Here is a 22,355-nt window from a genome sequence, read left to right as displayed (position 1 = left end):
ACACACACACACACACACACACACACACACACACACACTCACACAGAGTCATACACACAGCTCATCTTTCAGACCATCCCCTGCTCATCAGCTCCAAGCGCGCGCGAGAGGCCGAGTCTGAAGCCAGCTGCAGGAGGCAGTGCCAGGACCTCAGCTGCCAGGGAGAGGTAAGGGGCCAGACCGTGCGGGCACACAGAGGGCACACTGGAAACTGGCTCTGGCAGGGGCGAAGGAGGGAGGCGTGATTTGGGGGCACTGGGAAGGTGGGCACCTCCCCTGGGGCTGGTTCAGCCCCGTTCAGTTTACAGAAGAGGGGAAGGCGGCTGAGCACATGAGCCCACCGGGCCATCCCGCCGCCTGCGCTCCCTCTCCCTGGCCCCCAGGGGAAGCTGAGGCTGTGTGGCTCCCTGTGAGAGCGCGTGTGTGTGTGTGTGTGTGTGTGTGTGTGTGTGTGTGTGTGTGTGTCTGGGACTTGTGTCTGGCTCAAGAAGCAGAGAGCATCAGACACCTGCCAAGCCGCAGCCTCCTGTCTGGGAACCAGGGGGAGAGAAATGACTGGAGAAATCACTGTGTCTCCTACCAGACACTGAAAAGAGAGTGCAGCAGGGAGCAAAATAGGTCTTTCTCCTTGGAATCTGGGTTGGGGGTTGGCAGGGACCATCTGGGGCAGGCAGACAGTTGGACCTGGAGCAGCTGTCTCATCCTGACTATTTCTTCCCTGATGTGATGGGGGATAATGGTGTTAATTGGCTTGGGGAGGTGGCTCCATGTTCTTATATTCCCCTTTGCCTCAGAGCCAACCCCACCAGGAGCTCTTGCCTCTCCTAAGGCCACTCCTCTCCCTTGCCCACTGGTCTGGCTGTAACCTCCACCCTTGCCAGGACGCAGCCCCTGGAGGGCAGGGGTGATAAGCCAGGGGCTGCTGGGCCCCCTGCCGTGGGATTCAGGGACTCGGGCAGCCTTGCTTAGTGCCGAGCTCCTCAGTGGCTTGACCCTGGCACGAGGAGCCCGGGCGGAGATAAGGGGTGATGCTGGCACCCAGAAGGGAGACAGCAGGTTCCTGCCAATCTGCCAGCCTGCAGACTCTTCCCAGGCAGAGGGGAGGGAGACGCGGAGCGAGAACAATAATAAATACAGAGTGTGAACTGCTGCATCCGCTGGGGCTGGGGGAGGGGAAGAGGAAGTGCGCCCGGGTGGAGGGTGGGCAACCTCTCTGAGAGCCTGGCATCATGCCCGCCTGGGTATGCTCCTGTGGAGACGTCTCCCTCGGAAGGGGCTGTCTCCAGCCCCCTGGAGTTCCCCAAAACTGACTCCATCCCAGAGGCCTCTGGGTCCTCCAAATTCTGGATATTTCCTCCTCCCAGCCTCCTACCCCACCTCCCCCCACCATTTCTTTTAAGTCCTTTCCAAAAACATCTATTTCCCCATATCTGCCCCACCCCTCTGGATCTGTCTGACCCTCCTCCAAAAACAAAAACAAAAACAAAAAACAGAGACAGGTGTAAGCAGGAACCAGCTCACAGGGGCCTGGGAGAGGTCAGGGGACAATCTTGGCCACAGAGGTTTCTCCCAGGCCTGGAGAGAGATGGATGGGCAATGTTCACAGAAGTCCACTGGCCTTGGAGGGGGCCTCCCTAGGGGGGACTGGGGGGTCCCACACAGCTGGCTGGTGGGGAGGGGACACCTGCAAGCTCATCTAGAGGCAAGTCCCTGAGAGTGGCACCAGCAGAGGGAGCTCAGGGCTTAGCTGAGCTGGTCACATCCATTGGTAACAACCAGCAAAACCGGGACCCAGAGCCTGGTGGGAAGAGGTCTTGGGGCAATTCAGACCTTTGTCCATGCAGAGCATTAAGATGGGAGGCAAAAAGCAATGGGAGCGGGGAGCTCTTCCCCTGCCCCAAAGCCAGTGACATGATGGTCACCAGGAGGAGTGGCATGGCACGCTGGAAAGCTCATGGGCTTTGGGGTTATATTGATTTGAATGCAAGCTCGGCCAGTCTAAATGTGACTTTGACCAGTCTGTACCTCTTTCTAGGGGGACTCAGGATGGGAAAGCAACTTGCCCAGGGTCACACAGCCCAGCAGAGCTGGGATGTGAGCATGGATCTCGTGGTGCCCATCCTGGCATCCCTACCCCCACTAATACCAAGGAAGCCCAAAGGGCTTAATCATAGCAGCCCCCCAGGGCAGCTTGGGGACATAACAAGGAGGAGAGTTAAAGGGTCTCAATTAAGCTCAAGTATTGGCCGGGGCAGCGCACCCCCACCTCCCCGCAATACACACACACACACACACACACACACACACACACACACACAAACACACAAACATGATGTGGGAGAGGGAAAGAACCAGGTTTAATTAGGTCACCTCCAGCTGCTAGAGCAGCTTTGGCACTGATGTATTTTAAGGAGCGTCTGGGAGGCTGGGAGAGGGGGAGGGGCCGGGGAAGTGCCAGCTTCTCTCTGGTGGTTCTGAGGCTGTTTCCTCACCTCCTCTGGCCCATCACAGGCAAGACCTCAAAGTTCAGAAAGCCCTTCCACCATCACCCTGTGTTCCCTGCCCTTCCCCTTTCCAAGCCACCATACCCATTCCTCCCCCTCTCTGTTCCTCCACAATGGGGGCTCGGGCTGGGATGTTTTTATTGAGGGAGTTGCTTTTAAGCTTGCTGTAGTTGACAAGTGACTCACCCAAGGTCACAGTCTGAGTCAGCACAAAGCCAGAAATAGAACCCCAGGCCCTGTTCTCTTCCCTCTCCAGGGGAGGCAGGCGCTTTCAGGGACCTGCTGCGCCTCCCACTGGAGGCCTTTCTGCACCGCCCCCCAAAACGTCTCCAGGGTGCGGAAGGCTGTGTGACCCCAGCAAGACTCTTCACCTCTCTGGGCCTCAGTTTACTCCTCTGAAGAACAGGGTTAATAACAGTAATTATCATGTAGGTGTGTTGTGAGGAGTAGATGAGGAAACAGGGCAAAGGGTTTGGCATACCACTTGGTACACGGTTAATAATCAATCGATGGTGGCTGTGATCTTTTTCTTTTTTAAACTCACTACTTGAATTTTGTTTTGTTTTCTTTTTTTATAAAATAAATTTATAAATTATTTATTTATTTTTGGCTGCGTTGGCTCTTCGTTGCTGCACGCGGGCTTTCTCTAGTTGCGGCGAGCAGGGTCTACTCTTCCTTGCAGTGCACGGGCTTCTCATTGCGGTGGCTTCTCTTGTTGCTGAGCACGGGCTCTAGGAGCATGGGCTTCAGTAGTTGCGGCACGCGGGCTCAGTAGCTGTGGCTCGTGGGCTCCGGAGCATAGGCTCAGTAGTTGTGGAGCATGGGTTCAGTTGCTCCACAGCATGTGGGATCTTCCCAGACCAGGGATCAAATCCATGTCCCCTGCATTGACAGGCGGATTCTTAACCACTGTGCCACCAGGGAAGTCCCAGTGGCTGTGATCTAGTCGTATCAGGACTAACCACCCTGTGTTCTACTTGTCTATCTGCTACCCCCAGTGGAATGGGGCCCTCTAAGGGCAGGGCTGTTTCCTCTCCTGTTTGTTGTCCCAGAGCCTGGCAATCATATTCAGTGACGTGTGTGTTTCTGACAACCTCAGAGGAGAGTTGGAGTGACCCTCATGAGTCATCTGGACCAATGATGATTCATATAGCTGAGGAGAAAATTGAGGCCCAGAGAAGGGCAGGTGCTTGCCCCAGGTCACACAGCCCTGGGTGGTTGAGCCACCTTGCTTTCCCTGATCTGCCCAGGAGAGGGATTCGCTTGGTCAACAGAGGACTCTGAGGGCCATCTCCTGCCCAGTTCTTTTTTGGGGAGCTGATAATTGGAGGAGCCCCAACACCAGGTTGATGGCCACCTGCTGTCAGGGCTGAGTCACCATTCACAGCCCTGTGAAGCTGTATCACGACCTTGCCTAGGGTTATCTCCGAACAGCCCTGATGTTTTGTTTTCAGCTCCCCTGGCCCTTTTGTCTGTGGAATTGCTGGGGTTTGATCTTCTTGCAGGGAAATGAAGAGGATCTTGGCTGGCAGGGTCAGAACCAAAACACTCACAGGTGGACCATTGACACAGCTCCCAGCTCCTCTCATAACCTGGACAGGGTGCTACGATTTGCCCTATTGGACAGATGGGGAAACTGAGGCTCAAAGAGGGAGGGTCACTCAGCTAGGACACTGTAGAGCCAGGATTCAGTCCTGGGCCCTCTGGGTCCTGAGCTGTCCTCTTGCCCTCCAACTGCTAGTTCTGAAGGGCATTATTCCAGGCCAGAGATGCCCCCAGATGGGCACACCGAATTCCTCAGGAGCTAGGGCTTAGCTCTGTTTGAGTTGAAGCACATGTTCTACAGACACATCTATTTCTCTGCTCTCGGAGTTTATTTCTCCTTTCTCAGGGAAAGTTCTTTTGGGAAAACTTCAGCCTTGTCTTGGCTGAACCAGGAACAGAATTTATCCTCGCAGGAAAAGCACCATTTGCTTTCAGACAAATCTGGCCTCTGTCACTTACCTGCTGTGTGACTTTGGGCAAGTCACTTATCCTCTCTGAGCTTCAGCTTCCTCATTTGTAAAATGGAAACAATTGTGATTTCAACCTTTGAGGGCAACTGGGAAATTTAAAAATGGAAAATAATTTCTGTAAAGACTTTTTAAAGAAAAAATATTTTATTATTTATTTTTGGATCTGTTGAGTCTTCGTTGCTGTGCGCGGGCTTCTCATTGCGGTGGCTTCTCTTGTTGCAGAGCACAGGCTCTAGGCGCATGGGCTTCAGTAGTTGCAGCACGCAGTCTCAGTAGTTGTGGCTTGCAGGCTCTAGAGCGCAGGCTCAGTAGTTGTAGTCCACAGGCTTAGTTGCTCCGCGGCATGTGGGATCTTCCCAGACCAGGGCTCAAACCTGTGTCCCCTGCGTCGGCAGGCTGATTCTTAATCACTGCGCCACCAGGGAAGTCCTGTAAAGACTTTTTGTAAAGACTGTGTATAGCATTCAGACAATAAAAGCCCTGTCTTCACTTGCCCCCTTCTGTGGCAATATTCTGGAGAAAGGGTCTGAACTGGAGGCTTGCTCAGCACCCCCTTGTTCCGCTCTCCCTGGTCTCCCAGGCTGCCCTGCGCTGTAGAGTTTCTTCAAGTCCAGGGCTCTGGCAGGAACCAGAGAGGGAAAGACTCTGTCCAAGATCACACAGCAAGTCAGTAGCAATGCAGGGGCTGAACCCAGGACTCCTGACTTCCCACTCCAAGGCTCCAGAGTCGGATTCCCCTGGTTCAAGTCCTGGCTCAGACATTAATTGCTGTGTGGCATTGAGTGAGTGACAGCCTCTCTGAGCCTCAGTTTCCTCATCTGCAAAATGGGGTCATAATAGCACCAGCCTTAAAGGACTATTGCAGGAACTAAATGAAAGGAGAAGCTATGAGGGGCAGCGCAGGGACCTAGTGTGTGGGTGAGTCCTTGGGGAAACAGGGAAGATGAGCATAAGGGGCGGCTTTGGCTCGCGGGTCTCTCCTTCTGCCCACTCCCTCTCCCCTCCACGCCCAACTTAGCCACCTTGTCCGGAAGGAGCACCCTCTCACCCAGCACCTACCCAGTGCTTCCCCCATTCCATCCCATGTCATTCTCACTGAAGCTCTCGGAGGACGGATTCTTGTAATCCCCATTTTCCATAAGAGGAAGGAGAGAGGGGAGATCTCAGAGCAGCGCTCTTGGCAGTTGTGGGGCCTACTTCGTCTGCCCCTCCAGCCCCAGCTCCTGCCCGAAGGTCAACTCCCCACCTTCTCCCTGGGGGCCCCTCTGGGTAGGTGGGGCTGTGGACTGGGAGCTAGAGGGGATGAATGTCTATTGCTGCTGTTACTCCATCCCCTTCTTCTCCTCCTCTGCTGCCTGGCCCATTTGGGAGAAGGGAAGGAGGGGGGCTGCCCTCAACCTTAACCCTGGAAAATCAGTGCCTCTTTCCCCTTCCCCACTGTCCGCTTTGCATGAGACCTGGGAGCCACGCTCACTCAGTCTTGGGTCGGGAGGCCCGGCTGGCCAGAGCAGGGCCCAGCTCAGCTGCATCTCCCTGGTAACCACTGTGGGCTGCCTCTGCCCCTCCCCCACCTCCTTCCCTCCCCTCCACCCGCCATGACCTCCCAGCACAGGCTGTCACCGCCAAGCACAATACCAGGCCTGGGAAAACTGTGCAGTGGGCAGGCTGCGCCGCCCTGCTTCCTGCAGAAAGGGAGGCCGAGCTCCTCTCCCTGCCCCCGGCCACCCTCACCCAGTTAGGGAAGCAGGCACCCAGGGCTGTGATGCAGGGCCCGTCATCTCCTGCTTTCCTGGCTGTGTCATCTTGGGTAGCTTTGTTGCCTGTCTTCCTTTTTGGTAACAGCTTTATTAGATATCATTCCCACACCATATAATTCATCCGCTTAAGACGGACAAGTCAATGGCTTTTAGTATATTTACAGAGTTGTGCAATATCACTGCAGTCAATTTTAGGACATTTTCATCACCCCCAAAAGAAACCCTGTACCCATTAGCAGTCACTACTCATTCTCCTTCCCCCTCCCCAAAGCCTGGAACCACTAATCTACTTCCTGTCTCTATGGGTCTGCTTATTCTGGACGTTTCACATGCATGGAATCATGTAATCCATGGTCTTTTGTGACTGGCTTCTCCCACATAGCATCATGATTTCAAGGTTCACGGTTTCAAGGTTCAGCTGTAATGTAACATGTATCAGTACTTCATTTCTTCTTATGGCTGAATAATACTCTACTTTATGGTTAACCACATTTTGTTTATCCATTTATCTGTTGTTGGACCCTTGGGTGGTTTCCACTTTGGGGCTGTTATGAGTAACGCTGCCATGGACATACATGTGCAAGTTTTTCTGTGACTGCTTCAGTTTACTCCTCTCTAAAATGGGGACATGGGAATTCCCTGGCAGTCCAGTGGTTAGGACTCCACGCTTCCAGTGCCAAGGGCCCGGGTTCAATCCCTGGTTGGGGAACTAAGATCCCACAAGCCGCGGGGCGGCGCAGCCAATAAATATATAAATAAATAAATAAAATAGGGATAATAATGCTAAACCTGGCCCATCCCTGCCTCCTCAAGTGGGCTCAGAGAGAAAAACTGCACGTCAGCATGAGGGGCTGTGAGGGGCAATTCTCACCCCACCCCTGGCAGTTCTTTTGGCTGGAAGGGATGTGTTGGGCGCCTGCTGGGGAGGAGGGAGGCTGCATCTCCACCCCCAGGGATGGCACAGTCAGCTCATCACCTTGACCCAGAAAAGTCCCACTTGCTATGTGATCTTGAACAGTGGCCAGGAGACCTGCTCCAATGACGGGGGTTGAATGGGGTGACTCCTTGGCTCTTCTAGTCCATGCAGGGCTCTGGAGTCCTAAGGAGTCCTGAACTCTTCCCTGGGGGGCAGGGCAGGGTGGAGATGGAGGCCAGAAAGAGACTTAGTTCAGGGATTCACCTCTGGCCCCAAGGCCTTTGGGTGAAGTGGGGGGGAGTGAAGGAATGGGGGTGAGGAGGTGGGGAACTCATCACCCTCACTCTTATATGACCATGGACAATGGGCACTTCTTTGTATCCACCACCTTAGCCAAGCCTCACCATAGCCTGTGAGGGAGTGAGGCGGGGCTTATCAGCTCCATTATACAGATGAGGAAGCTGAGGCCAGTGGAAGTGCTACCCAAGTCCACGGCTAACACGCAGCGGAGCTGGAGCTCTCCTGGTCCAGGTGTCCTGCCTGGCCCCACTGTGGCAGGCTGCCCGCCCCAGGCTCAGTCAACAGCTAGCGTCTCTTTGAGCCCAAGATTTTCCAGCCCCTGGGGAGGGGGAGGGGGGGTGAGTGCATGGGTGGGGGAACTACATTCTCTTCCTCTGCAGAGAAAAATATAGGATGAATTTTTTTAAGGTCATCCCGGCACTGAGCTGTTGACAGGGGAATTTCTATTGATTAGCACTGATAGTAGCAATTTATTGGGTACCTACAAGATGCCAGATGCCGTCACACACACTAAATCATTGAATCCTCAGCAACCAGGGGAATTCCCTGGTAGTCCAGTGATTAGGACACGGGTTTTCACTGCCGTGGACCTGGGTTCAATCCCTGGTCCGGGAACTAAGATCCCACAAGCTGTGTGGTGTGACCAAAACCCAAAAACCTCAGGAGCCTTGCGTGGTAAGCATTCTCAACCTCATTTTAGAGAGGGGGAACCTGGGGCTAAGGAAGAATTTCCAACATTCCTAAGAGCTCACCATGCCCCAGCCCTGTTCTAAGCATGCAGAAAGTCATTTAATCCTCACAGCAACCTCTCCGTGAAATAAGAACCAACATTATCCCCATTTTACAGAGCAGGAAACCAAGTCAAAGGTTATGAGTGTTGACCAAGGCTGCACAGCTGGTAGGTAGAAGAGCCAGGATTCAAACCCAGACCTTTTGGGTCCACATTCACCCACATTCCCACCTGCCATGCTGGAACTGTTGGGTGGCTTGCTTGAGGTCACCAAGTTACAGGTGACAAAGCTGAGATTCAGACCCAGGTCTGTGGATTTGAAACTGCTAGTAGTTGTGCCACACTGTGTCCCGGATCATTGGCCACTTTACCCATCCCACCTCTTAGGGCCCCAAGTTAAAGAATTGAACTTCAAGCTGGAAGGACTTTTGGTTAGTCTCAGTCAGCTTGGATCACCATTAACAAAACACCCCAGACTGGGGGCTTAAACAAGACATTTACTTCTTACAGCTCTGGAGACTAGAAGCCCGAGATCAGTGTGCTAGCATGGTCTGGCTCTGTCTGGGGAGAGCTCTTGTCCTAACTTGTAGACCACCCCCTTCTGGCTGTGTCCTCATAAGGCAGGGAGAAAGGAGGCAAGCTCTGGGTGGGGGGGTGTCTGTCCTTCTAAGGACACTAATCCCATCATGGGGGCCCCACCCTCCTGACCTCATCTAAACCTAGTTACCTCCCAAATGCCCCATCTCCAAATACTATCACATTGGAGGGGTTAGGATTTCAACATGTGAATTTTAGGGGAACACAATTCAGCCCACAGCAAGGTTGTATGACCATTTTGTCTTTCTGGGGAGGACACTGAGTCAGGCAGGGGTTGTGAGTGGCCTGAACTCACTCTGTCAGGAGTAGCAGGCAGGCCCAGCCCTCCAGACTTGTGTCCAGAAGCTGCCCACCCTGGACCACACTCACCTGTACCTCTCTCTCCCCCTTCCAGACGGAGCCTGTGGCTGGTGAGTCCGCCGAGCAGGGCCAGGCCAGGCCCTGCCCACAAGGACGCCCAAGCCCTTCACCGGCCCCTGCGCCTGGGAGCCCACCAGGCTCTCCCACTGGCTCCACCATGACTTCGGAGCCCACGCCACCCCCGGTCGTGCCCCCGCTCCACTCCCCCAAGTCCCCTGTCTGGCCCACCTTCCCATTCCACCGGGAGGGCAGCAGGGTCTGGGAGCGAGGCTGTGTCTCATCTCGGGACCTGCCCAGTCCCCTGCCCACCAAACGGACCAGGACGTATTCAGCGTGAGTACCTGCCCCTCACCCAGGCTCTGGTGGTCCTTCCCCAGGACAGGGCTCCGGTCGGGGCTGCCCAGCTCCCAGCCTCCTCCATCCCCTGTTGTCCTCACCTGAGGACAGGGGAGCTGTGTAAGGACCTTCCAGTAACTGCTAGCATTCATTCATTCCACAAAGCTGTACTGAGCTCCCGACCAGGGGATCCGGTGATGAATAAGGCAAAGTCTCAGCCTGCAAGGTGCTTACAATCCAGAGGGAATTTGTCCACCATTCACTACACCTGGCCGGGTTGGGCATCAGGGAAGATGTCCTAGCTGGGTTTGGAAGATTTGTCAGGTGAAGAAGGAAGCTGGGTGCTCCCGGTGGATGAAACAGCCTGGGCAAATGCAGAGGCATGGGGTGGACCTTTGGAGAGAGGCGGGCAGGCTGGACAGAGACCAGCCCTGGGTCTTTGGGGGTGGGTCACGGGGTGGAGTCAAATTGGGGAAGGGTTTTGTGGGAGCCACAGGGAGGCTGACTTGGTTTGGTCAAAGGAGGGGTTTTTGATGGCAAGCGCTGACTGTCCCATGTCCAACCCAAGACCAGGCACAGAGCAGATGCTTAATAAATGATGAATGAATGGATGAATGACAAATAAGTGAACAGGATGGATACTGCTGCTTCAGGAGATAGTGAGCTCCTCGTTCTGGGAGTTATTCAAGCCTAGGTTGTACATTCTTCACTTCGAAATCTTACAACAGGAATCCATGTAACCTCAGGAGGGGAGGGTCTTGTACAGGGAGAGGGGCACTGGCTGGGAGTCAGGAGACCCACTTGCTGTGCACCCTCGGAGAGCCAGTTTCCCTCTCTGGGCCTCAGTCTCCTTATTGTCCAATGGGATGATGAGAGGCCTGAACTAATCTCTATGGGTGGTTTCTGCCCTGGGGAGGGTTCTCCACAGCGCTAGCGCTGAGGCAGGCCCTGCAGACGGGCCCCGGGAGAGCTGTGGGGGTCCAGGGAGGGGGTCCCCAGCCCACAGTTCCAATACCCCTACCCTATCTTCAGGACAGCCCGTGCCTCGGCTGGCCCCGTGTTCAAGGGTGTCTGTAAGCAGTTCTCACGCTCACAGGGCCACGGCTTCATCACCCCGGAGAACGGGTCAGAGGACATCTTCGTGCATGTGTCTGAGTGAGTCTCTCCCCCTTCCCCGCTGTCGGCTGGGCCCTGCTGCCGTACCCTAGCAGTGCCTCCAGAATGCTCCCTAGGCCTCTCCCCTCACTGGCTGAAGTCTGTTCCTGGCACATTTCTCCTCTCATAGGGCCTCCAGGGGCATGGGTGGAGGAGGGCTGGGCCAGATGGAGAGGGGGCACTCAGACCCCAGAAGCCCTGGGAACCACTGCCTGAGTCCTGGGATCCTGTTCCCGCATCACGGGGACGGAGAGGGCTGGGTCCTTCAGCCTGGAGGGAAGCTAGGAGGTGGGAGGTGGTCTAGGCCTGGCCCCCAGCCCTAATGCCAGGTGTGACCTGTGGAGTCACTGAGCCCTAAGCCTTGGGAACCTCCCTGAGCCCTTTTGCATCTCACTTTGTAGCATAGCGAGGGGCTGTTTATGATTCCCATTTTACAGATTAGAGAACTGAGGCTCCGAGAAGGGAGGCTGGCTCAGGCTCAGGCTCCCTGGCCTAACTAGGCCCAGGGCTAGGCTGCCCTCAGGCCAGGCCACAGGGGGCATCCAGGGAGGGGGCCTGCTCCTGGGCTGACACCCCCTCCCCCCACCAGCATCGAGGGGGAGTACGTGCCAGTGGAAGGCGACGAGGTGACCTACAAGATGTGCCCTATCCCGCCCAAGAACCAGAAGTTCCAAGCCGTGGAGGTGGTGCTCACCCAGCTGGCTCCACACACTCCCCACGAGACGTGGTCCGGCCAGGTCGTGGGCTCCTAGGCTGCTGGCCCCGTGCCAGCCGCCAGGCGTGGGGGGAGCCACACAGGGTAGATGGGCAGCAGCCAGCTCCACGCCCCACGGCACTGGCTGAGCCGGTCCCCCGGGCGGCCTCGGCGTGCACGTGTGTCTGTCTGTGCTTGTGGGCGTGAGTGTGTGCCTCCACCTACCCCGTGACTGTTGTGTGAGCTGGAGCGAGGGCAAGGCCACCAGACCTGCCTTCCCTGCTTTCCACTCTCTCTCCTTCCTCCCCTCCCTGCCACACACGCACAGGACCCTCTTGCCCTCCTAACACCCATGTGCGTGTCCACTGAGCCTCTGAGGGCCTGCGTCAGGCCTGGGCTGGGAGTCGGGGCAGCAGTGGGCCCTGCCCCCCCGCCCCTTACAAGCTTGCTCCCCTTGCCTCTGCTCCAGGCCTGGCCCTGGGGGCCAGACTCTGCTTGTGCTACTCACACACAGCCCCCTCCCCCCGGGCTGGGGTCTCCCACTGTGACCTGGACCCCTCCTCTCAGAAGCCAGGCCACTGAGTGCTTTGGGGGAGCCTCCCGGCCTCTTGCCGGGGAAGAGGGTGAAACCCGGGGCAGAAAGGCCACCCCCTCGCGCCCCCCATGGCCAAGGCCCAGCCTTCCCTCCTTCCTGCTCGCTCTCAGCACACTTGAGGCAGGAAAGAGGGGCCTGGGGCAGAAGGCAGTTCTGGGGGCTCCGGTTTTGCTGGCCAGCGCCTCCTCCTCAGCCTGGCAGTGGCTTTGGCAACCCCAAACTGAGGCTGTGTCTACTTCCCTGGGCCTCGCTGAGCCTTGCTGCCTTGACTCCCCCCCGGGGAGGCAAAGGTCTGCAGAGGGGTGGGAGCACGGCTCCCCCCGCTTGGATGGAGCCATCCCCTTTGCCCTGACTCACAAACCCCACTGATGCTCTGCCCGTGCCCAGCCATCATGGCCACTGAGGACCCAGCGACGGACGAACACACAGGCCCTCAGGCGAGCCAGCCACAAGGACAGCTCTCAGCCTGGGAGACCACCAGCCCTGCAGCCCCCCCTGCTGGACCCTCTTCCCAAAGCCATGGGATAGTGGCTCCCACTGGCCACCAACAGGCCAGTGGCTGAGGTGTGGCCTGTCTTGTCCATCCCTTAAGGTGTGGGGCATCCCTCTTCCTTTTGGGCCAGGATGTGTTTGCGTGCATTCACTCCTGGGCAGGGGGTTGGCCTGGCCTGGGAGGTCAGGACGGAGGGGGTCTACCTCCATCCCCCCACCTTCCCACCACACTCCCCTCCAAAGAACACATCACCTGATGGGGGAAGAAATGGGGTTCAAGGGAGGACCTGCCAGGGAGTGATCCTTATGAAACCCAGTCTCAGTGAAACAGATGCCAAGGATGTGGGGGTCAGTGACTGTCTAGGAGGATCCCCAGCCCTGTAGGTGCCCCAAGGCCCCAGGGGAGACACCAGCTGAGGTATGTGTATCTCACCCCTGTCCCCAGCACAGAGGCTGGAAGACCAGAGCTGCTAAGATGCACTGGCCAGCCCCCTAAAACTCAGAATGGCCCAGCCTGACCCCCACGTTGAGCTGGGGCTACTCTAGTAAGGCCTGAGGCCTTTCCCCTGAGGAACAAGGCTCCCTGTATTCCCTGGCGGAAGGTTAACTCTTGGGAACCCCCAAGACACCCTCCCCACACACACACCAGGAGTAGGCCCCCGCTTTAGGCACCAACCAGGAAGCAGGCTGTGGTAACGTCAGCCCTGGGGCCGCCCCACAGCGTCCAGTCCGACCTCCTGAGACCCCCAGCCACCTGGACTCCCCCATCCTTCCTCACACTGGCAATAAACCCTCAACTGTGACTCAGCCTGACCCACAGCTGCCTTTCTGTCTGGGTCCCAGGGGAAGGGGCTGGGGGAGGACACCTCAAACAGCCCTTGTTTGGGGCTTCAGTGGCCCACCCTCCTCGACTGCATCAGATTCCCTGTGTGACCTGGGGCAAGTCCCTGCCATCTGTGCCTGTTTTCGCATCTGCAAAGGCAGGGCTGTAACAGCGTCTGTGACTGGGGCCAAATAGCCATTCAGACTCCACACCGCGTTCCACGAAGTTTAGTATCTGTGAGATCAAGTTCTCACAAGTATGCACCTTCCCCACTGCTGTGCTCCCCATCTAGGGCAGGGAAGCAGTGCGGGCTCTATCTTGTACCGACACTCGCACACGCTTCCCGCGTAGACAGAAACCTGTTCTGTCCAGAAGTACGAGCAGCAGCTGCAGCCGGGGCCATCGGGCTGGAGGACGGGAGCCGGGCCCACCACGAGCTGACCAGCTGGGGGTGGCTGTCCACACAGACCCTGGGCCCACTTAGGCAGGTAACATGAGGCAGGTGTCCTGGGCCAGAGGAGGGGCCCTGGCGCCCCCGAACACCAGGGCCAGGGGCTCTCTTAGGGCCGGGCAGAGCTCTCTGGAAGTCCCAAGGGGCAGGTGTGGGCCCTGGTCACGCCTCGTGGGCTGTCTCTGGGAAAAAGATCTCACGGCATCGCTGCACCGTGTCCTGCGGGGACACCACACTGTGGCCAACAGTCCGGGGGTCTGTGTAGATCTCAAAGTCGTTCCCACCCTGCACACAGAGGAAGGGCAGTGAAGGCATATGTACGCATGTGGTGCCTGGAGGAGGTTCCCAGGTTTGGAGCCCAACACCCACTCTGCCACGGGATCCCCTCCCCACACCGGCTCCTACACAGCTGCCCCTCCTCCTGCTGCCTTAGAACCGCCAGGAGGCCCACCTCCTTCATCAGATCTGCCCTAACTTGCTGTGTGACATGGGGCAAGTGTCCAGCCAGCTCTGGGCCCCAGCCTTCCAATCTGTGTGATGGGGCTGGTGAGCACTGGCTGTTCTCTGGGAGTTTCCCAGGAGGTCTGTTCTGTCACCCCATGTCCTGGCCCCGATCTGGAGGTGACTTGGGGTGGGGGGACCTGGGCTGAGCCTGAGCCACACTTACGGGGCTGGTCTCGTTCCCAAAGAAGTGGATGGTGTCGAAGCAGTCCTGGTCCAGGCTGTCCAGGCAGTAGCGCTTGTCCCAGCCCTCAGGGAAGACGTCAAAACTGATCATGCCTCCTGTGGGGGTGGGAGTGAGGGTGGCAGATGAGGCCGGCAGAGGGGCGGCTCACGGGGACCTCGGGCAAGGCCCTTCCTTCCTTCCTTCATTCATTCAACAACCCTAGAGTGCCTACTGAGCACCAGGCACAGGGCATGGACAGACTCAGGATCCTCACGGGAGTTACGATCCAGGTGGGAGAAACGGGTGGTAAGTGACCAGACCACCTTTCAGATCGTGTAAGTCAATGAAGGGGGCAGGGTGCGGGGGAGGGAAGCTCCCCAGACGGTGTGATCAGGGGAGAGCTGCCCAAGAAGGTGACATTGAGCTGAGACCTGAGCCAGAGTGGCAGTTGCCAGGGAATGATACAATCCCCAAGGCAGGAAAGGGCGTGGAGTGTCCCAGTGACACAGAAAGCTGGGAAAGGGCAGCAGCACAGGCATGCGGGCCCTGGGGTGCAGGGAGGGGGCCTGGGTTTCATGAGGAGTGAGAAGGAGCCTCTGAAGGGCTCTAAGCAGGGGTATGACAGGGTCTGTTTTTCCGTAAGGATCCCTCTGGCCACTGTAGGGGATGGACTGTAGCGGGAGGTGGTGGTGGGAGACGCTTTGGTTTTTGACCTGAGCAACTGGGTGGGAGGTGTGGGTTGCCTGGGTTTAGGTGGGGAAGCCTCGGGGGCTGGAGTTCCTGCCTGTTTTAGCTCAGCTTGCCCTTGCTGTGCTCGGAGGGCTGGGAGGGGTTTCTAAAGATGCTGGGGGGTGCAGCCTGGCCTTGGGAGTGAGGCCCTGGGGTGGGCTCATGTACCAGACCTTTCAGGCCCTCCAAGGGGTTGACGTACCTCGGGAGAACCTCAGTCCTTTGCCGGCAAACTCTGTTTTCAGGGCTTCCACAAACTTCTCCCGGATCTTCTCCTTCTGCAGAAGGGGAGAGAGCAGACTGAGGTTCAGAGGGCTGCTGTGGGCCAGGCCCTGGGCTGGGTACACAGTGCATGTGAGCTCACTGAGTCTTCCAGGTGGATGTCATGCCCCACCCCCCACTTTACAGATGAGGAAACTGAGGCTCAGAGGGGGCTATGCCTTGTTCAAGGTCACCCAGCCTCAGTGGCAGAGCCAGGGCCTGAATCCCAAAGGCCTGTAACTGAACTCAGCGCCAGATCCTGCCAGTGGGGTACGGGCGGGGTATCCTGAAGGAGGCCTTGGAGCAGAGGCTCGAGGAGGAAGGCTGAAGGGATGGGACAGTCTGAGTCCCAAGTCACAGTGTCCACCTCAGGGCAGAACTCAGCCCTGTCAGCTCTGCCCAGTCCGCAGGGCTGAAGGAGAGTAAAGCATTTATATTAGATCTGCACTGGTGAAGCGTACACAGGAGATCAGAAGGTTCATCTCCCTCTCCAATATCAGAAGAGGGCAAAACAAGACCCAAAAGACAAGAGAAGACCCTGGGGGCTGCGGAAGAGTCAGCGTGTCCTGTCTCATTACAGCTCATGAGATGGGAACTGTGATTATCCCCACTTTACGGATGAGAAAACAGAGGCACATAGTAGTGAAGCCACTTTTCCAGGTAACTGGGCAAGTAGGAGGTGGAACTGGGATTAGAAACCCAGGTGGCCTGAGAAAGGGCCACCTCTCAATATGTGCGTGGGAGGAGGTTCTCGGCCAATGGTCAACCTTAACCACTCTACAAGAAAAGTCTCCATGTCTGCGGGCATTGCCTACCTGAAGCCTTGGGGCACAGGGTGAGAATGGGGATGAGCTAGGACATCATTGCAAGTCCCACCCAGCCTCAGGGAAACATCAGAGGGCAGCAGGCGGAGGCCCAAGTTCAAATTTTTGGGCTGCAACTAAGTGACCTTGGGCAAGACATTTCCTCTCTCTGAGCCTCAGTTTCCTCATTCATAACATGGGTATAATATCATCTATTTCATTCATTCAAAAAGTATTTCTCAAGCACTTCTGTCAGGCATGTGCTGGGCCCGGTGGATCCAGCAGTGAACAGCCACAGAAACCCCAGCCCTTAAGGAGCTTACAGCTTCAGCTGGGGAGACAGACAATAACCAAGATTTAAAAATAGGTGATACAGGGGATTAGAGGGTGATGGCTGTTTGGGAAGAAATAAAATAGAGGAGAAGATCAGCAGGTACAAGGGGTTGCAATGTTTCGTGTAATGCTCGGGGAAGGTGACACTGAAAAGGTGACACTTGAGCGGATGTGAAGGAGGTGAGAAGGCACAGCCCTGAAGTAGGAAACTGTCTGCTATCTCTAGAATCAGCAAGGAGGACATGGCCGGAGCAGAGAGAGCAGGAGGAGAGCAGAAGGGCAGGTCAGCGGGAAGGACAGAGATGGGCGGGCGTGAAGAGGCTTGGTGGACTGGCTCCATCCCTGAAAGGGAGTGGGTACATGGTGGGGATGATGAGCAAAATGCAAGTCAAGCTTCAGCGAGGGTAGCACATCCAAAGGTGACAGGGACCTTGGTGTGTTCCAAGAACAGAGGCACAGGGAGAAGGCTGAAGAGGGAGCCGTGAGCCAGGCAGACCCTTCGGGGCTCAGGACACCACGGGAGGCAGCTGGGACATGGTCCTGTTGGAAAGCTGACCCATGGAAGAACTGTAAGCAGGGAGTGGATGGGGGCAGACAGATGTGCTTCAAAAGCTTCTCAATGGCACTGCTGGAGAACTGACTGGCAGCGCTTTAGGGCAGGGGGTGGAGGCACACACAGAAGCGAAAGGATCTGAGGCCAACTCTGGAGGCTGAAACCCTAGACATTACTTCTGGACTTGATGGGGGTGGGTAGGTGGAAATGATGCCCTAGGTGTTGCTCAGGTAAGTAGGTGGCTGGTGGTGCTGGTCACCAAGGGAGGGAAGCCAGCAGTACTGGAAAGACGCAGAAGTGCCTACAACCATGGCGCATGGTAGGTATCCAAAAGGGTACTGGTTGAATCAGAACATCCACCCACCCCCAATCCTTTTCAATGGTGAGAAAATAAAGGCTCAGAGAGGCTGAGTGACTGAGGTCCTATAGCCTAAGGTTGCACAGTTGGTGGCACCTTGTCCAGTTCGGAGAACTCGATTCGCTCCTCCAGGGTGCAGCTCCGGCCAATGGGCGAGATGTTCAGCATGCCGTTCCGGAACTCGATGAAGGTTCCACTGGTGGGGAGGGGGCAGGTGGGAGGGCGGAGAGCCAGAGAGAAGGAGAAGGGCCCTGAATTCAAATCCAGCCCCACCTGGACATCAGGGGGGACAAGAAGCCACCCACAGGCAAGTCAGGGCCCATCTGAGAGACCTGCCCCTTTCCTCACTCAGGCCCAGGAGGGGCAGGACACAAGCTGGGTGGGACCTCACCGCTTCTTGGGCAGTCTGAGCAGGGCCATGTAGCGGAGGCAGAAGTTGATCAAGTCCTGCAGGAGTTCCTCCCCCAGGTGGTTCTGGATTGTCTGGGCAAGGGACACAGGGCTCTGAGTGTGGTGGGCACAGCACTGTTCCCCCCCCGCCCAGGACAGAAGCCACCAAGGGAATGTTCCACTGTGGAAAGGGGTCCTAAGGCCCCAGGGAAGGGGGGCACTGACCTGCTTGGAGAGCAGTCGTCCATGCTTATACTGCACTGTCCCGTTCTCAGCAAACACATAATCAAACTTCTCAATGACTTCAGGGCCATGTAGAGGCCAGGGGGGAAAGAAAGAGTGTGAGACCGGGTACCCAGAGCCAAGCAGAGAGATGAAACCCACACCCCTTGGTCTGGCGTCCAAAGCACACTTGTTCTATCCAGAAGCTGCTTTTCCAGCCTCCTCGCCTCCTGCAGCTTGCTTTTTCCCGAACAAGCACACAAGCCAGTGAGCTTCGCTCTGGGCCTTGGCTCATGCAGCTCCTTCTGCCTGGGGTGCCCTCCCCCTTCACTTCTTCTCCAAGATCCAGCTCCCTCCTCTGGAAGCCCTCCAGGACTTCCCGGCAGAGAACATCATTTCCGCTCTGTGCTCTCACAGCCCCTCTGTATGGGGACTTCCCTTTCATTTTACAACTTCCATCACTGTGCTATCAAGGCTGGCTGCAAGGGGAGTTTTCGGCTTTGACTGCCACAAGAAGTGGCTGGAGCACAGCCAGGAGGCTGCTGCAGGGTCAGGTGGGAGGTGACCACCTGGACTATGGTGGGGGGATGGAGATGGAGACACGGACACAGGGAGACATTTTGGACTTGCTGATGGAATAAACGAGGAGGAGGGGAAAAGGGAAAAGTCAAGGAAGTTTCTGGTTTGAGAACTGGAGGCATTTGCCTCAACTAAGCTGAAACCGGGAACCCAGCTGAGAAAAGGGGCCTCTGGGTCCACACAACTTCCTGGGTGACTTCAGAATCCTCCTCTGTTAAATGGGGTATTCATACCCACTCTAAAGCGCGGTTGTGAGGATTAAATGAAAAGAAGTTAACACAAGGTCATTTTCAACAAATGGTAGCCATTACTGATTAGGCCCATTTTATTTATTTATTTTTGGCTGCGTTGGGTCTCGCAGGCTCTAGAGCGCAGGCTCAGTAGTTGTGGCACACGGGCTTAGGTGCTCCGCAGCATGTGGGATCTTCCCGGACCAGGGCTCGAACCTGTGTCCCCTGCTTTGGCAGGCGGATTCTTAACCACTGTGCCACCAGGGAAGCCCCACAGGCCCATTTTAAAGATGAGGAAATCAAGACTCAGCAGGGAGAACTGAGAATGTAAACTATGTAAGGTCAGGATTCTGTCTGCTTTGTTCCCTGCTGTTTCTCCAAAGCCCAGCACAGTGCCGGGCACACAGTAGGTGCTCACCAAATGTTTGTTGAATCACTGAAGGAAACACCTGGCTGTTCACTCTGCTTCCTTTGCCCCACAGAAGCAGGACTGGGTCTTTGAAGGCACATTCCTCCAGGGATCTCACGAACTCCCCACTTCCTCCACCTCCACCCCGAATGTGGAACTGGCTCTAGTTGCTCCTCTTACCTTCATCCCCCTCTCCCAGCTGCTCAGCAATCTTAGAGTAGTCAGAGCCGCCCACCACACCGATCTGCACCCTTCTTCGCAGCTTCTGCAGGAAGGCAGCCACCTCAGGGTCGATTTTCTGCAGGGGGGCAGGGAAGCACAGCATTCTGTCAGCACATCTGGGACCTCCACTTAGATGTTACTCAGTGCTCAGAATCCTGGGAGCCCATGTTCCACCCAGATCTGAGGCAGGTCAAGGTTTAGAACCCACATCTCCAAATTAGATGCACCTGGGTTCAAACTCTGGCTCAAGTCCCTCAATACCAGGATGACCTGAGCAAATGGCTTTGCCTTTCTTTGCCTTAGTTGTCCCATCTATAAAATGGGAATCATAATAACAACCATGTGGAGTAGCAACCACGTCACTGTTAAGGATTAAATGAGATAGTGCTTGGAAATGAATAAACAATTAACTAGTGACTAATCACTTGAAAAGATTCCCCACCAAGGAAATGTAAACTAATGAGTTATAATCCATGTTTTCAAACATTCAGCTATTCAAACCTGACAATATCTAGGGTGGACATAGGGGAAACAGGCACTCTCATATGTTGCTGGTGAGAGTATAAATTGGAACAGTCACTTTGGAGGTTAATTTAGCAAAACCTATTAAAACTTTAAATGCAAATACCCTGTCACACAGAATTGCCCAGGTGTATATGGATGTTCATTGGGAGGGTTTATAACAGTGAAAAACTGCAAATAAGCTAGTCAGTCGGAGCATGGCACACACCTGCTCTGAAATTCTATACTGTGGCTACACAGAATAAAGCAGGGCTGTGCTTCCAACATGAGAGAGCCCCAAGACATGCTGTTAACTGTCAAAAGCAAGTTGCAGAAAGGCACACACGGTATGATGCCACTTACTAAAAACAAACGCACACAAAAAACCTTAGAACTTTGGGGATGGGGCTGGGCCTGGGATCCTGACTAGTCAGAGGGGACTTTACCCTCCTCTGTTATGTTTCCATTCTTTACAAGAGAATGTCGTCGTAAATACGTGTACAATTAAAAATTAACTTTTAAAAAGTGCTAAGGACAGATCCAGGTGGGTGAACAGCATTGACACTCTGTCCTTGTTTAGGCTATTAGGTTAGGGGAGCTAAGGGTCAGAGGGAGGTGTAGGGGCTGTTCCTAGACTCTGCTATCCTCCCTCCACTGTCATCTTCCTCCCAGCCCTGAGGACCCTGGGAGCTGCTGGAAGGCCAGGTGGCCTGACTGCTGCCTGTGCCCCCAGGGCCCTCACATAGGGGAGGGGAGGCCAAGACCTGGGTTCCTATCAGCCCCTGCCCTGCAACCTAGACCTGCTGGCTCCCTGCTCTAGGAGATCCCTCAGTAGGTCCTGGTGGACCCAGACTGGAGGGCAAGAAAGAGGCCTGCTTATCCATGCACCCAGCTGGTGAGGGTGGGTCTGGGGGTTCATCCTGAGATCCAAAGGGAGAAAAACAATGTGTGGAGCAGAGGTTGGAGCATCAACAACCCAGTGAGATGTTTTTAGAAGGAAAACTGCACTCCCACTCACCCTGTACCACAATATCCCCATGGGACCAGACTAGCCACCGCCCCCATCTCCAGGTGGAAGGAGCCCCAAAACAGCCTAAATGGTACAGAAGCCCGCCATCCTTCCCTCGGCGAGGAGGGGGATGGGGATGGAAGGGAGGGAAAGTAGGGGAGGGGTTTGAGAAACTAAACGCAGGCCCAGTCTTGCAAAGGTCAGGTGGGATGGCTCCGAGACCCCCTTGTCCCCCGCCGATGGGGACCTAACGCTTGGGTGCGCTGAGCCTTGTATGGAACCCTAGGTTCAGACTCCAGCTTCGTGATACCGGTGCGTCCTAGGGCTGAAATGGGGTGGGAGCCACGGCTGGGGGGGCGGGGGCGCCCCGGAGCCAGGCCTGGTAGGGTGGGGAGGAGACTAGGCCCCTGCTCGCAGCTTCCTCCCTCCAGAATCCGACCCACCCCTCTCGCTCCCGGGCAGAACGTGGGCGCGGACGCTAGCGGGCTCTGACGTGGGGAACCGGGTTCCCATCACTCCCAGCAGAAGGCCCGGGGGTGTCAGGGGTCGGGTGTTGCCGCATCCCACACACGGTCCCGGGGGGTCTGGGGTCATGCCGCTGCAGGCCACACATTCGGCCTCCGGGTGTGCGCGTGACACTCCCGACGGGAGCTTCTGAACTTCGGGGCCCTACCTGGCGAGCCGGCGTGAGGGTGCCGTCCACGTCAAACAGGCAGAGGACGCGCTCCTTCCTGCGGGCGCCCTCAGCGGTGACCGCCATGGGTGCAGCTCCCGACGCCCAGCTGAGTCGAAGGAGGCGGCGGCTTTGCGAAGAGTCTAGACGGGGCGGGGCCTGGGAGGGCGGGGCCAGCAGGCCAGCCTGACCTCGCCAAACGAAGAAGGGGCGTGGTCAGGGCTTGATCTCGGAGGCAGGGGGTGGCACGGACGGGGCAGGGGCGGGGCCTGAGCTGACTCGGGAGGATAATTCTGAATGCACCAGACGGAAAAGGGGCGTGGCATAGGGAGGAGCAGACCCCAGCAGGTTCCGTCGGATTGTTCCAAATTAGACGGAGGCGGGGCGTGGGCCTGGGACCGGAAGCGAGGGATAGAACCCGGAAGGGAGGGGCGGGGCCAGAATTGGCCCTTGGCTGGATGAGTCCGATTGCTGCTGACCGAGAAGTGGTTGGACTGGGGCGGGGTCTCGAGCTCGCAGTGCCTAGTCCCCGGGGGAGGGCGGGACTCAGCGTCCACAGCTGTCTCAGCGGCCATCAATCGCTCTAGGACTCAACGCCTCCCCGCTAATGCCTTTGACCTAGAAATCTTGAGCTTTAAGAAATCTCCTGATGGCCTTTTCTCAAGGCTCTGGACTTTGCCGAACGGCCTGA

The 22,355-nt window shown here is 56.4% G+C and overlaps 2 protein-coding genes across 4 annotated transcripts; one reads left to right on the top strand and one right to left on the bottom strand.

Moving 5' to 3' along the window:
- Positions 1-23: 23 nt before the first annotated feature.
- On the top strand, positions 24-13,258 carry CSDC2 (cold shock domain containing C2). Its single transcript, XM_060166884.1, has 4 exons — positions 24-167; positions 9,214-9,512; positions 10,548-10,670; positions 11,260-13,258. Exons 2-4 carry the CDS (start codon positions 9,337-9,339, stop codon positions 11,420-11,422), a joined length of 462 nt encoding a protein of 153 aa, XP_060022867.1. The 5' UTR covers positions 24-167; positions 9,214-9,336; the 3' UTR covers positions 11,423-13,258.
- PMM1 (phosphomannomutase 1) lies at positions 4,655-22,355 on the bottom strand. 3 transcript variants are annotated; one of them, XM_060166878.1, is made up of 8 exons: positions 21,665-22,355; positions 19,440-19,557; positions 18,045-18,121; positions 17,821-17,912; positions 17,526-17,625; positions 15,324-15,399; positions 14,393-14,508; positions 4,655-4,957 (listed from the first exon to the last, which is right to left on the bottom strand). In XM_060166878.1, the coding sequence occupies exons 1-8, from the start codon at positions 21,749-21,751 to the stop codon at positions 4,847-4,849; spliced, it is 777 nt and encodes a 258-aa protein (XP_060022861.1). In that variant the 5' UTR covers positions 21,752-22,355; the 3' UTR covers positions 4,655-4,846. The 3 variants fall into 3 exon arrangements, with proteins under 3 accessions (XP_060022861.1, XP_060022862.1, XP_060022860.1); XM_060166879.1 differs by having other exon boundaries at positions 4,655-4,948; XM_060166877.1 differs by lacking the exon at positions 4,655-4,957 and adding an exon at positions 13,484-14,010.

The sequence above is a fragment of the Lagenorhynchus albirostris genome, chromosome 11 (assembly GCF_949774975.1).
Source record: "Lagenorhynchus albirostris chromosome 11, mLagAlb1.1, whole genome shotgun sequence".
Taxonomy (NCBI): domain Eukaryota; kingdom Metazoa; phylum Chordata; class Mammalia; order Artiodactyla; family Delphinidae; genus Lagenorhynchus; species Lagenorhynchus albirostris.
This window is presented reverse-complemented; position numbering and strand designations above follow the sequence as displayed.

Coding starts and splice junctions, on each gene's coding strand:
- CSDC2 (XM_060166884.1), top strand. CDS start 9,337: ATGACTTCGGAGCCCACGCCACCCCCGGTCGTGCCCCCGCTCCACTCC. Junction 9,513..10,547: donor CGGACCAGGACGTATTCAGC/GTGAGTACCTGC, acceptor CCCTATCTTCAG/GACAGCCCGTGCCTCGGCTG. Junction 10,671..11,259: donor ATCTTCGTGCATGTGTCTGA/GTGAGTCTCTCC, acceptor TCCCCCCACCAG/CATCGAGGGGGAGTACGTGC.
- PMM1 (XM_060166877.1), bottom strand. CDS start 21,751: ATGGCGGTCACCGCTGAGGGCGCCCGCAGGAAGGAGCGCGTCCTCTGC. Junction 15,400..17,525: donor AGTTCTCCGAACTGGACAAG/GTGCCACCAACT, acceptor CCCCTTCTGCAG/AAGGAGAAGATCCGGGAGAA. Junction 14,509..15,323: donor AGGACTGAGGTTCTCCCGAG/GTACGTCAACCC, acceptor CCACCCCCACAG/GAGGCATGATCAGTTTTGAC.